Source organism: Mandrillus leucophaeus, unplaced genomic scaffold, assembly GCF_000951045.1.
Source record: "Mandrillus leucophaeus isolate KB7577 unplaced genomic scaffold, Mleu.le_1.0 Scaffold22, whole genome shotgun sequence".
NCBI lineage: Eukaryota > Metazoa > Chordata > Mammalia > Primates > Cercopithecidae > Mandrillus > Mandrillus leucophaeus.
This window is the reverse complement of record NW_012102254.1, coordinates 596,642-612,450: the sequence shown is the minus strand read 5'-3', so window position 1 is coordinate 612,450 and position 15,809 is coordinate 596,642. Positions and strand designations below refer to the sequence as shown.

Genomic DNA, 15,809 nt, shown 5'->3' with positions numbered 1-15,809 from the left:
CCTGGCTAATTTTTTGTGTTTTTAGTAGAGACAGGGTTTCACCATGTTAGCCAGGATGGTCTTGATCTCCTGACCTCGTGATCCGCCTGCCTTGGCCTCCCAAAGTGCTGGGATTACAGGCGTGAGCCACCACGCGCCTGGCTGTAGTTTGTATTTTTTCAGAGGAATCTGTTCGTTTAGTTTGATTCATATTTGTCTGTGTAGAGTTGTTTATAGTGTTTCCTTATTTTTCTTTTGATGCCTGCAGTATCTAGTGATATCTTCTGCTTCATTGTTGATGTTGGTAATTGCCTTCTCTTTTTTCCTCTATCATTCTTACTTGAGATTGATAATTTTATTAATCTTTTCAAATAACTAGTTGTTTGTTTCATTGGTTTTTCTCTGTTTTTGTTTTCAGTTTAATTGGGTTTTTTTGCTTTTTATTATTTCCTTCTGCTTGCTTTTGGTTTATTTTGCCTTTTTTTTTTCCTTTAATGAGATGGAGTTTTGCTCTTGTTGCCCAGGCTGGAGTGCAATGGTACATTCTCAGCTCACTTCAACCACTGCCTCCTGGGTTCCAGCAATTCTCCAGCCTCAGCCTCCCGCGTAGCTGAGATTACAGGCGTCTGCCACCACACCTGTCTATATTTTGTATTTGTTTGTTTGTATGTATGTATATATGTATGTATGTATGTATTGTTTTTGAGACAGGGTCTTGCTCTGTTGCCCAGGCTGGAGTGCAGTGGTGCAATCTCCGCTCACTGCAACGTCTGCCTAGCGGGTTCCAGTGATTCTCCTGCCTTAGCCTTCCAAGTAGCTGGGATTACAGGCACCTGCCACCACACCCGGCTAAATTTTGTATTTGCTTTTGTATGTATGTATGTATGTATGTATGTATGTATGTATGTATGTATTGTTTTTGAGACAGGGTCTCGCTCTGTCACCCAGACTGGAGTGCAGTGGTGCAGTCTCTGCTCACTGCAACCTCTGCCTCCTGGGTTCAAGCGATTCTCCTGCCTCGGCCTCCTGAGTAGCTGGGACTACAGGCGTGCACCACCACACCCGGCTAATTTTTGTATTTGTAGTAGTGATGGGGTTTCACCATGTTGGCCAGGCTGGTCTCAAACTCCTGACATCAAGTGACCTACCCACCTAGGCCTCTGAAAGTGCTGGGATTGCAGGTGTGAGCCACTGCACCTGGCCGTAGTGGCTTTGTTTTCTTTAGAAATTTTGGGTTTATTTACTTTGCATTACTCAGGTCAGAAAATGTCACTTGACCTCTTAATAGCATGGACTCAGGGCAGAGTTTAATCTTTTTCCAGAATGGAAATTGCTCATGATGGCTGTTGTCACCTGTGGGCCAGTAAGTTCTGAAAGGCATCTGTGTGCCTGCCAGCCTAGAGTAAGTGTCCTGAACTACCTGAAACTGATGGGGCCCAGAGTAAAATGTACAGATTTCTAGTCACTTTCTTGGGGGTGTGGGGCTTGTTTACTGGAGTGGAGTTTGCAAATATGTGTTTAATAAATGGGTCCTGTACTTAGTGCCTAGGGTGGGTGTGAGGAGTGGGCAGGTGCAGCATTTCTCTATGCAGGCACTTTTTTTTTTTTTTAAGTCTTTTCAAAGTTTTTATTTTTATTTTTACTTTTTAGACGGAGTTTTTCTCTTGTTGCCCAGGCTGGAGTGCAATGGCGCGATCTCAGCTCTCTGCAGCCTCTGCCTCCTGGGTTCAAGTGATTCTCCTGCCTCAGCTTCCCAAGTAGCAGGTGGCATGCGCCACCACGTCCAGCTAATTTTGTATTTTTTGTAGATAACTGTGTTTCACCATTTTGGTAGGGCTGGTCTCGAACTTCTGACCTTGTGATCCGCTCACCTTAGCCTCCAAAAGTGCTGGGATTACAGGCATGAGCCACCACGCCCGGGCCAAAGTTCTTTTTTTGTTGTGGGTTTTTTTTTTTTTTTTGGTGATGAAGTCTTGCTCTGTCACCCAGGCTGGAGTGCAGTGGCATGATCTTAGCTCACTGCAGCCTCCACCTCCTGGGTTCAAGCAATTCTTCTGTCTCAGCCTCCCAAGTAACTGGGATTACAGCCACGCGCCACCACACCTGGCTAATTTTTGTATTTGTATTTGTAGGTATGTATGTATGTCTATGTTTATTTGTTTATTGCTTTTGAGACAGGGTCTCGCTCTATCACCCAGGCTGGAGTGCGGTGGTGTAATCTCCGCTCACTGTAACTTCTGCCTCCCAGGTTGAAGGGATTCTCCTGCCTCAGCCTCCTAAGTAGCTAGGACTACAGGCACACACCACCACGTCCAGCTAATTTTTGTATCTGTAGTAGAGACGAGGTTTCATCATGTTGGCCAGGCTGGTCTTGAACTCCTGACCTCAGGTGATCCACCTGCCTTGGCCTCCCAAAGTGCTAGGGTTACAGGCGTGAGCCACCATGCCTGGCATGTATTTTTAGTAGAGACAGGGTTTTACCATACCATGTTGGCCAGGCTGGTCTTGAACTCCGGACCTCAAGTGAACTGGCTATCTCAGCCTCCCAAAGTGCTGGGATTACAAGCATGAGCCACTGCACCCGCCCAGCCTCAAAAGTATTTTTCTAAGCCTCATTGTTACGTTTGCTACATGGCTGTATCTCTATATATACATGTATATATTTTTTCTTTGAATCATTTTGAAGTGAGTTACAAAGTGTTTGACACTTCATCCCTAAGTACTTCAAAATACAATTCATAAGATTGAGGATAATTCCCTATAGAGTCATACTACCATCAGATCACCTAAGAAAATTAACAGTAAATCCCATTTCCAGTTTACATGCAAAATTCCTCAATTACCCCTTTGGGAGCTGGCATCATGTGTTTTTTAAAAAGTAAATCCAGGCCGGGCGCGGTGGCTTACGCCTATAATCCCAGCACTTTGGGGAGGCCGAGGCGGGCGGATCACGAGGTCAGGAGATCGAGACCATCCTGGCGAACACGGTAAAACCCTGTCTCTACTGAAAATACAAAAAAATTAGCCGGGTGTGGTGGCGGGCACCTGTAGTCCCAGCTTCTAGGGAGGCTGAGGCAGGAGAATGGTGTGAACCCGGGAGGCAGCAGAGCTTGCAGTGAGTGGACATCGTGCCACTGCACTCTAGCCTGGGCGACAGAGCGAGACTCCATCTCAAAAAAAAAAAAGTAAATCCAGAATCCAGTCAAGATGTACACATTGGGCAAGATTGCTCACCTTTCTAATCCTGGGAGACTGAGGTAGGAGAATCGCTTAAGGCCAGGAATTTGAGGCCAGCCTGGGCAGCATAGTGGGACACTGTCTGTACAGAAAATTTTAAAAAACTAGCTGAGTGGAGTGGTGTGTACCTGAAGTCCCATCTATTCACTTGAGCCCAGGAGTTCAAGGTTATGTTGAGCTATGAACACAATACTGTACTCTATCCTGGGCCACAGAGCAAGAGCCTTCTCTGTCCCCACTCCTCCACCCCCAAAAAGGTACACACATCAAGTCTGGTTGCTGTCTCTAAATTGAGAACAGTCATCTTATGTTTAGGAATGTCAGCATTTGGAGATACCAGGCCAGCTGTTTTGTAGAAGATCCCACATTCTAGTTTGTGTGATTTTTCTTTGCATGGCTCCCATATTTCCTGTAAATTGGAAGTTAGGTCTAAAGCAGTGCCACCCAACAGAAATATAACATGAGCCACATATGTCACTTAAATTTTGCTGGTAGCCACATGAATAAAAGCAGATTAAATTAATTTCAATCATATATTTTGTTTAATACTTTTTTTTTTTTTTTTTTTTGAGGTAGAGTCTCGCTCTGTCACCCAGGCTGGAGAGCAGTGGCTCAATCTTGGCTCACTGCAACCTCCACCTCCTGGATTCAAGCGATTCTCCTGCCTCAGCCCCCTGAGTAGCTGGCATTACAGGTGCCCACCACCATGCCTGGCCAATTTTCATATTTTTAGTGGAGATGGGATTTCACCATGTTGGCCAGGCTGGTTTTGAACTCCTTATCTCAAGTGATCCGCTTGTCCTAGTCTCCCAAGGTGCCAGGATTACAGGTGTGAGCCACCACTCCCGTCCTATCTAATACATTTCTTTATTATTTATTCTTTGTTAATACTTATTGTTTACTTAATATATTTTACTGAATATATCTGACTGTATTCAAAATATTACTAAAATACATATTTCAGTTTGCAATCAATATTTTAAAAGTATTCATGAGGCATTTTACATTCCTTTTTTATAAAGTTTTCAAAATCCAGTGTATATTTTACATTTAATGGACCAGCCACATTTCTAGTGCTAAGGAGTTGCACGAAACTGGTGGCTTCTGTATAAGAGAGCATGAGGGTAAGAGCCTTGATCCAACTCAGGGTAGATGTTTTTGGTAGTAACTCCTGGAGGATAGTATATGACTTTGAACCACTGGAATTGCTCAAGTCTGAATCTGCTTTTCTTTTTTTTTCAGGCTCTGTGTGCTCTGGGATGGAGCAGGTGTGCAGAGGGTGAGGACCCAGCTCTGGGACCAAGTCACTCGCTTCCTTACTTAGCAAGACTATCGACTTGAGCAAACTTGGGCCTCGAATGAGGATGTCTGTGGGCCTCTCGCTGCTGCTCCCCCTCTGGGGGATGGCACAAATCCTGCTCTCTGTGGCTATGGCTCAGTCCCACTGGCCCAGTGAACCCTCAGAGGCTGTCAGGGACTGGGATAACCAGCTTGAGGCATCCATGCACTCAGTGCTCTCAGACCTCCATGAGGCTGTTCCCACAGTGGTTGGCATTCCTGATGGCACGGCTGTCGTCGGGCGCTCATTTCGAGTGACCATTCCAACAGATTTGATTGCCTCCAGTGGAGACATCATCAAGGTGAGACTGGATATAGAGGTAAATGAGGAAGAGTTCTCATCTTCCATTTTAGTTTTGGTGCCTTTTCCTTCTCAAGTCTAAGCTCCACCAATTCCGAGCTCAGTTCTTCCAGTACCCCCTTAGAAGAGGGACAGCACTGATGTTCATGAGAGGATCCCTGTATACTCAGAATAGCATCCTAATCTTTATTCTTGTTCCCATTCTGAGGACATCACCATGTCACCTTTACTCTGGAAGTTCTACTGAAAACTGATTTAGGGATTTGTTGGAAGGGTCTGTCACATGTATAGGGAAAGGTTACCTTTCATAAATCACAGAGTTAAACCCAAAAAATATAGGACTTTTATGCTTTGAACTTACTTTTTAAAATAAGATATAAATAAATATAGGAGTTCTGCTCTAATTTGCTGATGTGTGTTTGCTAATGTAATTGATCACTTAAGAACCAAAAGTAGTACCCAAACTTCAGCCTTGCCCCATATCCTTTAGAGAAGCCATCCAGAGAACAATGGAATCTGAGGCCCGTGTAGAGAAGAGTGTCTGGGTTGACCCAGGATAGAAATCAGGTGAAATAGGAAGCTTTTGTGTGATGAAGCACCATCTCTCTGACTTTGTGGAACCGTGGAATTTCCCCTAGGTCCTGAGTGAGTTTGTTTCATGGACAGGTGGGTGGCATGTACCCCTCAAGTTATGAACATCTTCTTTTTTTTTTTTGAGACGGAGTCTCACTCTGTCACCCAGACTGGAGTGCAGTGACGTGATCTCAGCTCACTGCAAGCTCCGCCTCCCGGGTTTACACCATTCTCCTGCCTTAGCCTCCCGAGTAGCTGGGACTACAGGCGCCCGCCGCCTCGCCCGGCTAGTTTTTTGTATTTTTTAGTAGAGAAGGGGTTTCACCGTCTTAGCCAGGATAGTCTTGATCTCCTGACCTTGTGATCTGCCCGTCTCGGCCTCCCAAAGTGCTGGGATTACAGGCTTGAGCCACCGCACCCAGCCGGGTTATGAACATCTTCTAGAGCAGAAGTCAACACACTTCACCCAAACTGGAGTGCACTGGCGTGATCATGGCTCACTGTAGCCTTGACCTCCCAGGCTCAAGTGGTGCTCCCACCTCAGCCTTCCAAGTAGCTGGGACTATAAGCACATGCCAGCACACCTGGCTAATTTTTGTACTTTTTGTAGAGATGGGGTTTTGCCATGTTGCTCAAGCTAGTCTCGAACTCCTGAGCTCAAACCATCTTCCTGCCTTGGCCTCCCAAAGTGCTGGGATTGCAGACATGCACCACTGCACCAAGTGCCATGCAGTAAATATTTTAGACTTTGCAGGCCATATGGTTTCTGTCAGAACTCTTCAACTCTGCCTGTGTAGTGTGAAAGTAGCCTTTACGATATGTGAATGAATGGGCAATAAAACTTTACTGTGGATACTTTTTCTTTTTTAGTTTTTTACACTTGTAGTCCCATTCTGACTTGAAACAGATTTTTGAATTTCATATGTCAAGAAAGAAATATTCTTTTACAATTTTTTTTTGAGACAAGGTCTTGCTTTGTTGTCCAGGCTGGAGTGCAGTGGTACAGCCATGGCTCACTGCAGCCTCAACCTTCCAGGTTTAAGCCTTCTTCCCTCTTCAGCTTCCCAAGTAGCTGGGACTACAGGTGTGCACCATCACACCCAGCTAATTTATTTATTTATTTATTTTTGAGACGGAGTTTCACTCTTGTCGCCGAGGCTGGAGTGCAGTGGCACAATCTTGGCTCACTGCAACCTCTGCCTCCTGGGCTCAAGCGATTCTCCTGCCTCAGCCTCCTCAGTAACTAGGATTACAGGTGCACATTACCATGCCCAGCTAATTTTTAAATTTTAATTTATTTTAATTAGTTAATTTTGAGATGGAGTCTCTCTCTGTCACCCAAGCTGGAGTGTAGTGATGCAATCTCAGCTCACTGCAATCTCCACCTCCTGGATTCAAGTGATTCTCCTGCCTCAGCCTCCCGAGTAGCTGGGATTACAGGCATGCACCACCATACCCGACTAATTTTGTATTTTTAGTAAAGACAGGGTTTCATCATGTTGTCCAGGCTGGTCTCAAACTCCTTACCTTGGGTGATCTGCCCGCCTCAGCCTCCCAACACCCAACTGATTAAAAAATATATTTTTTTAGTTTGGGTTTGATGACTTACACCTGTAATCCTAGCACTTTGGGAGGCTGAGGGAGGCAGATTGCTTGAGCCCAGGAGTTTGAGACCAGCCTGGGCAACATGGTGAAACCCCAACTCTACAAAAAATACAAAAATTAGTTCCAAAAAATTTTTTTTAGACAGAGTCTTACTCTGTCCCCCAGGCTAGTCTTGAAAACTTCTGGTTCCTGCCCTGCAGCATTCCTTCTCTAGAGGTGTGGCCTACATGTGAACTAAAAATATTCTAAGACCTATACTTTGTTAGGTATTTTCTGTATCTTCTCTGCATTCAGACTTCTACATACATTTAGTGTTCTGGCTTTCTGTTGGTGTGTTTAAACCACCAAAACAGTGGTTTAAGACAACCAGCTTGTTTCACTCAACCAGGAATTTTTGACCAGGAATTCAGAAGTAAGGAACCTTGTCTCTGTTTCACGTGGTACTAGGTAGAGTGGCTCATCTAGGGCTGGGGAATCCACTTCTAAGTTGGCTAACACATGGCTGGCAAGTTGATGCTGCCTGTTAGGGAGCTTAGCTGGGGCTGTTGGTCAGTGTCCCTGTTTCCTCTTCATGTAGACCTCTCCATGGGCTGCTTAGGGGTCCTCAAAGCACGATAGCTGGATTTTAAGATTAGATATTTCAAGAAATAGGAAAGGAAGCTGCCAATCTTTTAAGGCCCAGACTTGGGAACTTGCACAGCAACACTTCCATTTTACTTCATTGGTCAAAGCACATACAGGCTCTGATGGGTGTTTACCAGCTTGCCCCCTCTGACCCGCAAGCCCCAGACTTCTAGATTAGAAATGGCCACAAGTTCTATGCCACTCTTTCCTTGGAGAGGTGAGTCTGTGCCCTTTTCCCTGAATCTGGGTGGACCTTCCCTTCAGCCTGCTTTTGTGCTCACCTCCTTTGCCCTGTTGGCCCCCTTCTTTTTAAGCCGTGACTTGTTCTCAGAGTGACCTTGAGGTCTCTGAGGCAACCGTATTTCTGAAGATCTTGGCCCATGTAGCAGCTCACATGTAGCAGTTTACAGAGCTCTTTCTAGTTTGCAGAGTGTTTGCATAAAGTTTCCTTATAATCTTTGTAATATCCCGGCAAGCCAGATGCTAATCTGACCATTAGATACAGAGTGGTGGTTCTGGAGGGTACATTTCTTGCCCAGCTTCAGATTTAATCCTGAATATCCATACCCTGCATTGGGTTGCCTTTGTTCCAGTAGCCATTGGAATGTTTTACATGGATTAATCTTAGCCAGAAGTGCCTTGAACTGATACAGCAAACTAGAGATTTGCTGTATTTGGCAGAGAGATGTTTAACAGGCTTATTTACCAGGGGGGTAAAGAGATTTTACTGAGAAAACAGGATTTTATCTGAGCCTATTTATCTGTGGAAAGCAGACCATTTAACAGCTGATGAGCTTGTAGAAAAACAGATGAAGATGTGTGACTTTTCTTTCCAGTCTTAACCACTAGGATTATATGGGTTCGGGAGTCAGAAGGTCAGAAAGCCTGATCTTGTTCCTGGAGCTTTGGTTTCTGCATCTGTAAAGCAGGATTTAGAAATTCTTTATATTAAAGGAATTTTTTTTCTTATTATAATAATGATGCATAAATGTACATTGTGGAAAATATAGAAAGGGAAAAAGAAAATCTGTGATTTCTAGCATTCGGAGTGAAGTCTACCATTTTCTGTGCTCATCAGGAGATGTTCATGCCACATACACACACAGACATCTTAACATATTAGACAGACCTAGGATCACAGTGGATATATTTTTTAATCTTTTTTTTTTTTTTTTTTTTTTTGAGGCAGAGTCTCACTCTGTTGCCCAGGCTGGAGTGCAGTGACACAACCTCAGCTCACTGCAGCCTCCACCTCCCAGGTTCGAACAATTCTCCTGCCTCAGTCTCCCGAGTAGCTGGGACCACAGGCATGCGCTACCACACCCGGCATATATATATATATGTGTGTGTGTATATATACGTGTGTGTGTGTGTATGTGTGTGTGTATATATATATTATTATTATTATTTTTTTTTTTTGAGATGGAATCTTGCTGTGTCACCCAGGCTGGAATGCAATGGCGTGATCTCAGCTCAGTGCAACGTCCGCCACCTGGGTTCAAGCTATTCTTCTGCCTCAGCCTCCTGAATAGCTGCGACTATAGGCACACACCACTATGCCTGGCTAGGGTTTCACTATATTGGCCAGACTGGTCTCGAACTCCTGACCTCGTAATCTGCCCACCTCAGCCTCCCAAAGTGCTGGGATTACAAGGGTGAGCTTGCCCAACCCAAGTTTTGTATTTTTAGTAAAAAGAAACAGTTTCACCATGTTGGCCAGGCTGGTATCAAACTCCTGAACTCAGGTGCTGGGATTATAGGTATGAGCCACTGCACCGGGCCTATTTTTTTTTTTTTTTTTAAACATTTTTCATTCACTGTAGCTTGAGTTCTTTTTACCTGTAGTCATTAAATGTTATTTGGGAATGTAACTTTTAATGGCTGCCCAATATTATTCTTCTTCTTCTTCTTATTTTTTTGGGAGACAGCTCTGTTGCCCAGGCTTGAGTACAGTGACACTATTGTGGCTCACTGCAGCCTCCACATCCTAGCTCAAGCAATCCTCTCACCTCAGCCTTCCAAGTAACTGGGACTATAGGTGTGTGCCATCACACCCAGGTAATCTTTAAATTTTTTTGTAGAGATGGGTCTCACTTTGTTGCCCAGATTGGTCTTGAACTCCTAGGCTCAAGTGATCCTACTGTCTCAGCCTCCCAAAGTGCTAGGATTACAGACATGAGCCATCAGACCCAGCCTGCCCACTATTCTTGAGTGTGTGAGGAGCATTTCATATATGGGTCCTAAGGATGCTTGTTGAGGTGACCCCAGTCATATCTTGGGCTCACTGGTACTGCCCTTCATCCAAGCTACTGCTTGCTTACCTCTTCCTAGGCTCCCCCTGCCTTTGTTCTTGACCTCTCAATTTGTTCTCCATATTGAGTCAATAGATGTCTTTATCTTTCTAAAGCTTACATCTATTCAAAATCCCTTTTTATTGAGCTGCATCCAGAATTGAACCCCATACGATCTGGCCTATGACCTCCTCTCCCCCATCTTTTTCTTTGTATACTTTGTCCCAGCCACACTGGTCCTTTTCTGCCCAGTGAACACACCTAGCTTAGGGTCCACCCCAAGCTTTTGATTCTGTCTTCTTTTGTCATGGGTACAGCCACATCTTTCAGGCTCAACTTGGACATCATCTGTTGGAGCCCTTTCCTTCCACCCTGGTAAAAGCAGCTTTCCCACAAAACTCTATGTCATCATCTCAACAGATTTCTATACTTGAAATTCTTGGTTTTTTGTTAGTCATGTTTGCCTTCCATCACATAGTAGGCCCTCAAATGTTTGTAGACTGGCAAAGGGAATGAGTACCCATTCAGCACCTGCAAACCCGTTTTGGATTGTCAAAGCCTGCGTTGCTGTATGCAGGGAGAAATGCTAGCCTGTGTTGGGGCAGCAAGAGACTAAGCTCACCTGCTGCCCCACAGTGTACTATGGTCTTGCCGTGTATTGAGGCCTCAGGCCCTGTGACACACACACTTTCAAATGACTTCTTGTTGTATTTTTGCATTGGAAAGGGGCCCCGCCCTGTCCCTCTAACTCTTGACTATGTGTTTATTGATCCATTATTAGTACAAACTCAGTGTTTCTTAATATTCAATAGTTTATTGCTCATCTTGATTATTGTGGTGGTCAAATTGTCCCAGATTTGACCATTGGGAGCCCCTTTAAGTTGGTTCCTGTGTTCTTGTGATATGCCCTTGTCAGTCATTTGAGTGCTTCCTTACTTTCTGGGATAAGATATTCCAGGCCTGTCTTGTATTCACCCTCCCTCAGCCATTTCTTCAAGGAGCCTGATTTCTTTTTGTGGTGAATGTTATTGGGGGTCCAGATCTGGGTGCCAGGTGAGTTCATTGCCACTGGAATTTCCTTGCTTCCGCGAGCCTTTCAGCAGATAATGTGGCTCCAGTTTTAGATGACAAAGTGGTAGCTAAGTGACTTATCCCAGAGCACATAGCTTGTAGGGACAGAGTTTATAGGGAGCACCCAAGAGGGTTTTTTTTTTTTTAAGATGGAGTCTCGCTTTGTCGCCCAGCCTGGAGTGCAGTGGTGCAATCTCGGCTCACTGCAACCTCCATCTCCCAGGTTCATGCCATTCTCCTGCCTCAGCCTCCTGAGCAGCTGGGACTACAGGTGCCTACTACCATGTCCGGCTAATTTTTTTGTATTTTTAGTAGAGACGGGGTTTCACTGTGTTAGCCAGGATGGTCTCGATCTCCTGACCTTGTGATCCGCCTGCCTTGGTCTCCCGAAGTGCTGGGATTACAGGCGTGAGCCATCGCGCCTGGCCCCCAAGAGGCTTCTTGAGCCTGTAGGATATAAGGTCTTATCTTCAGGTAACTGACCTGTGTTTATTTTGTATGGCAGCGTGCTTTGGAATTATAATTTTTTTTTTTTTTTGAGACGGAGTGTCGCTCTGTCGCCCAGGCTAGAGTACAGTGGCCGGATCTCAGCTCACTGCAAGCTCCACCCTCCCGGGTTCACGCCATTCTCCTGCCTCAGCCTCCCGAGTAGCTGGGACTACAGACGCCCGCCACCTCGCCTGGCTAGTTTTTTGTATTTTTAGTAGAGACGGGGTTTCACTGTGTTAGCCAGGATGGTCTTGATCTCCTGACCTCGTGATCCACCCGTCTCGGCCTCCCAAAGTGCTGGGATTACAGGCTTGAGCCACCGCGCCCGGCCTTGGAATTATAATTTAATGCTATGTTCTAGTCAGTTTTAGAAGACTTCCCTCGCAGTTGTCTGTTACTCTGCCTCTCACCTCCGACACTGCAGGGCTGTGGAAGAGAGAGAGACACTGAGTATGCCTTGACATGGATGGTGTCACATGTGATCAGACAGGTTTGCACAACCTGCCATGCATGAGGGCATCTTTGAGCCAGAGCAGAAGCTGACCTATCATGGGGCCGGAAACTGTTTGCTAAGTATGTGGCTGGTTTACAGTTCTGGCTTTTGGAATGAAGATTGCAGGACCACAGGTTTGGAAGATCAGGGCCAACCTTGGTGAAAGTGAAAGGAGAATCTGAGTGAAAGGTGATGTCTCTCTGGTAAGCTATCATTGTTCCCTGTGTAGGGTTCTAGATACTTGGCATAGGATCTGTTTCGAAGTAGATGCCTAATTGAAGTCTTGCTATGTGATAAAGCATTAACAGAGGTGGAGCAACAATGGGAAGACATGTGGGGCAGTGGTGGGTTGCAGAGCTCCATGTGGGGAATTTGAGAAGTTGTTGGGAGCACATGGAGTTGGGCTCCTCAGCAGAGAAAGGCCAGTGCCCACATGTGGCAGGGCTGTCAATTTGAGTGAAAGTAAATGGAGAGAGAAGTGGGTCCGTAAGGGACTTTTCAAAGGCGTTCTTCCTCAAGTATCAGAGGAAGAAGAAGCTGGTGAAGAACTGAGGTAGGAGGTACTGAGCCTGGCCTGCTTCCTCCTAAGCTCCATGTGGGATGTCCCGATGAGGGTTAGTCTGTTTGGACAGGGCTGAGTTGCCAAATGAAGACTCAGGTGGAACATGATCTGCATGGTCTGTCCCAAGACCTGGTGAGATTAGATGGCATAGTTGTCATACTTGCTGACTGGTTAGGGGATATGCATGGGGGTTGGTGGTAGAATAATCCCGTATTTGTAGCACACTTAGATGCTGGTCTGCTGAAGGGCTAGAAAATTAGGTTCTCATTCTAAGTGAGCTGTGTTGACTGCCTGCAAAGCCTGGCCTGACCTGTGTGGGCTGCTGGTTACTTTATTTCAGGAGGTTGTGCTTCCTGGTGTCAGTCTGTTGATATACCCAACAAAGCGCCTGAAGCAAATGCTTTGCTACATTTTTTATTGGTGTATACTTTACACATCAGTCTGCAGGGTCAGGACAATAAAGGAGGGACCTACCTGCCTGGAGGGTATAGCCCCAAGATCCTGGCTCTTTGCTCTGCCCCACACCTGACACCTTCATGTTCTGACAGCCCTTGTCCAGTCTCAGCCTGGCCGGCACTTGTTGATTAACCTGCTGTTCTCCAGTTCTGCCTTGAGAATTGATGTTCTGTTACTGACCCCAGCTTAACTCAAACATGGACTGCTTTGACCAGACGTGTGAGAAGGGGCTGTGGGCTGCCTCGAGGGCCTCATGGCCAGCATAGCTTTTCTGAGAGACCTGTGCCATGGGGCTCCTGTCTCCTCTCTTGTGGCCTTAGGACACCCTAAAGCAGATAGTCTTGATGTTTGCTCCCTTGAATGAGACTGGATGCCTGTATACAAAGCTCAACCCAGCTCTTGACTCTCCTTGGCTCTCACAGTTACTTTTGGAGCTGAGAGGACCCTTTCTCCTTATCAGGGTCTGTGGGGATGGGTCCCACAGAAGCCAGCCTGGCCTTTGCTCAGTGGATCCTGGCCTGTCCTGGGCTGGCCACAGTATGAGCCACTCTTGTCTCCCTTGGGTTTGGTGCTGGATCCCTGCAGGTACCTCTCCTCTGACTTGAGTGTGGGCCTGGCTGAGAAATGTGATTATATGCCAGGAGATGTTCTAACCTCTTGTCGAAGGCAGTCAGGGAGAGACATCTTTACATCTCATGAAATGCCCAGGCTACCCCTCAGATGTCTCATTTTGGTAGAGCCTGCAAGGATGGCTTTTCATCCCTGCTTCCCTTTAGCCTTCTTGCCTGCAGACAATGTGGACCTTCCCTCAGCCCAAGATGTCAGCAGGCTGGGAGCAGCCCTTCCTGGGACTGTGCTCTCAGCTGCTGGCATGGGCCCCCAATTGTTCCCCTGAGAACAATGGGCACTCTCTTTTGACTAGGAAGGGGAGTTCATGAAAGGAGCATTTCTTTGGATGCTTGAGAGCTTTGTGGCAAACCCGCCTGTGTGAGATGAACTGCAATTTCTTCCTGCCTCGAGTGGGTGTTCCCCATTTCTGAATGGACCTCTTGTGAACAAAGCACACCGGGAAATGCTGGTTGGGGATGGAAGGCATCCTTGGGGGTGGGCTGTCAGAATGGCATTTGCCCAGACTCATCAACTCAAATGCTTAGTGAAAATATAGGCTTCTATGTTTAAAAAAATCACTGACAAAGACTGAAAGAGAACATGACAAAGTAAAATAGATGATGTCAGGGCTTCAGATTGAAGGACTGATTTGAGGATTTTATTAGTGGCTCTAACTATGTTAAGCTGCCCTTTACTTTTTTGGGGAAGAAGATTAATTTTTGCTTTTAGATGAGAAGAGTGAACATGAGATAAAAATGCTTCGTAGCTCAGACCACAAGGGCATTGACTGGGCCGAACAGTGTGTTCAGTATTGATCCTGTGGCCTTGGTGTTTGTGGCAGGGGCCAGGTTCTGCTTTGAGGTTTGCATGTCTAACAGCAGGACAAATGATAATCTCTTGTGGGCGTGACTCTGCTAAGGCCACATGTACTTAACTTCCCTCATGATTTTTTACCTCAGGTGGGGACAAAGGCCTGGCCCTCTGACCTTAAGCTAGAGGCTCTTCCTGTTGGTCTGTGCCATCTCTCTGCAGCACAGCCATGTGACTGCCCATGTTCCTCATTAGCAGAAGGCCACAGAGCAGATTTATCTCATTGTCTTAGTCCATGGCACAGACACAGGATAACCCTGAGTGTGAGTCAGCACCAAGGCTTATACTCCATCAGAGGGTCCATCTCCTGCTTCCCTGAGCAGAGGACACACAGTCAGCTTGCAGTGAGGAGGCTTTGACGGCCTTATGTGGGAGTGCCTCCAAGGTGTTGTCTATGGTACCCAGCCGTAAATGGCTGCAGGTTGGCCCACCTCTGCAGCCTGACTAGGGATGAAGGAGCTGAGGGGTTGGGAATTGATGACCACGTCTGAAGGAAGGCAGGGACTTTGCCAAGGCAGGCCTCTACAGGTCCAGCATTGGGATGTCACAAGGCAGCAGTCTATCACTTTGAAATGGATCACTAAAAAGACCCCTAGGCATATCTGTTGGGGGACACGGCGAAGGGCCCAGCCCGCACCTTGGGGGCTGACATGTCCAGAGGTATTGGTGGAAGGTGCCACCACAAAGACCCAAAGTTCCCTCCAAAAGATTTGTAGTGAGAAGGAATGCTCACCAAATCAGTTTCTCGATTATATGTTGTTATTAGAATCCCTCTTTACTGGCCATCATCAGCTGTGAAAGTGCTCGTCTATCTGTCTAGAGTCTTTGCTTGCCATTTCTAAGTCCTGCGACTCCTGCATGGATAAGACATCATCTTGTGGGCCCTGAATGATAAAGCTTGTGTTTTCTTGGTTTCATAAGCCAATTATAGTTATTTGGCCCTAGAGAGAGCCTAATTCTTCAGTTTTGTTTTTCAGCTATGCATAACTGACTCAGACTGTGGGTGGAAACCTGCTTTTATGAGAACTAAGTAATAGAAGCTCCTCCACCCCTTTGCTCTTTCTTCAGGTGTAGAGTGATACTGGCTTGGGGTGAGAGACTTTGCTTGTGTTTCGTGGTGGGTTTTTTTTTTTTTTTTTTTTAAACAGAGTCTTGCTCTGTCACCCACGCTGGAGTGCAGTGGTGCGATCTTGGCTCAATTCAAGCTCCACCTCCCGGTTCATGCCATTCTCCTGCCTCAGCCTCCCAAGTAGCTGGGACTACAGGCAACCACCACCACGCCTGGCTAGTTTTTTTTGTATTTTTAGTAGA

General features: G+C 46.1%; 1 protein-coding gene across 3 annotated transcripts in view; it reads left to right on the top strand.

Moving 5' to 3' along the window:
• DAG1 (dystroglycan 1 (dystrophin-associated glycoprotein 1)) overlaps positions 1–15,809 on the top strand; it is a 91,359-nt gene that overhangs the window by 58,378 nt on the left and 17,172 nt on the right. For all 3 annotated transcript variants that reach the window (XM_011980899.1, XM_011980898.1, XM_011980900.1), the window contains one exon: positions 4,459–4,856. In XM_011980899.1, the coding sequence (XP_011836289.1) occupies positions 4,575–4,856 (282 nt within the window). In that variant the 5' untranslated portion in view covers positions 4,459–4,574. The remainder of the gene's footprint in view (positions 1–4,458; positions 4,857–15,809) is intronic.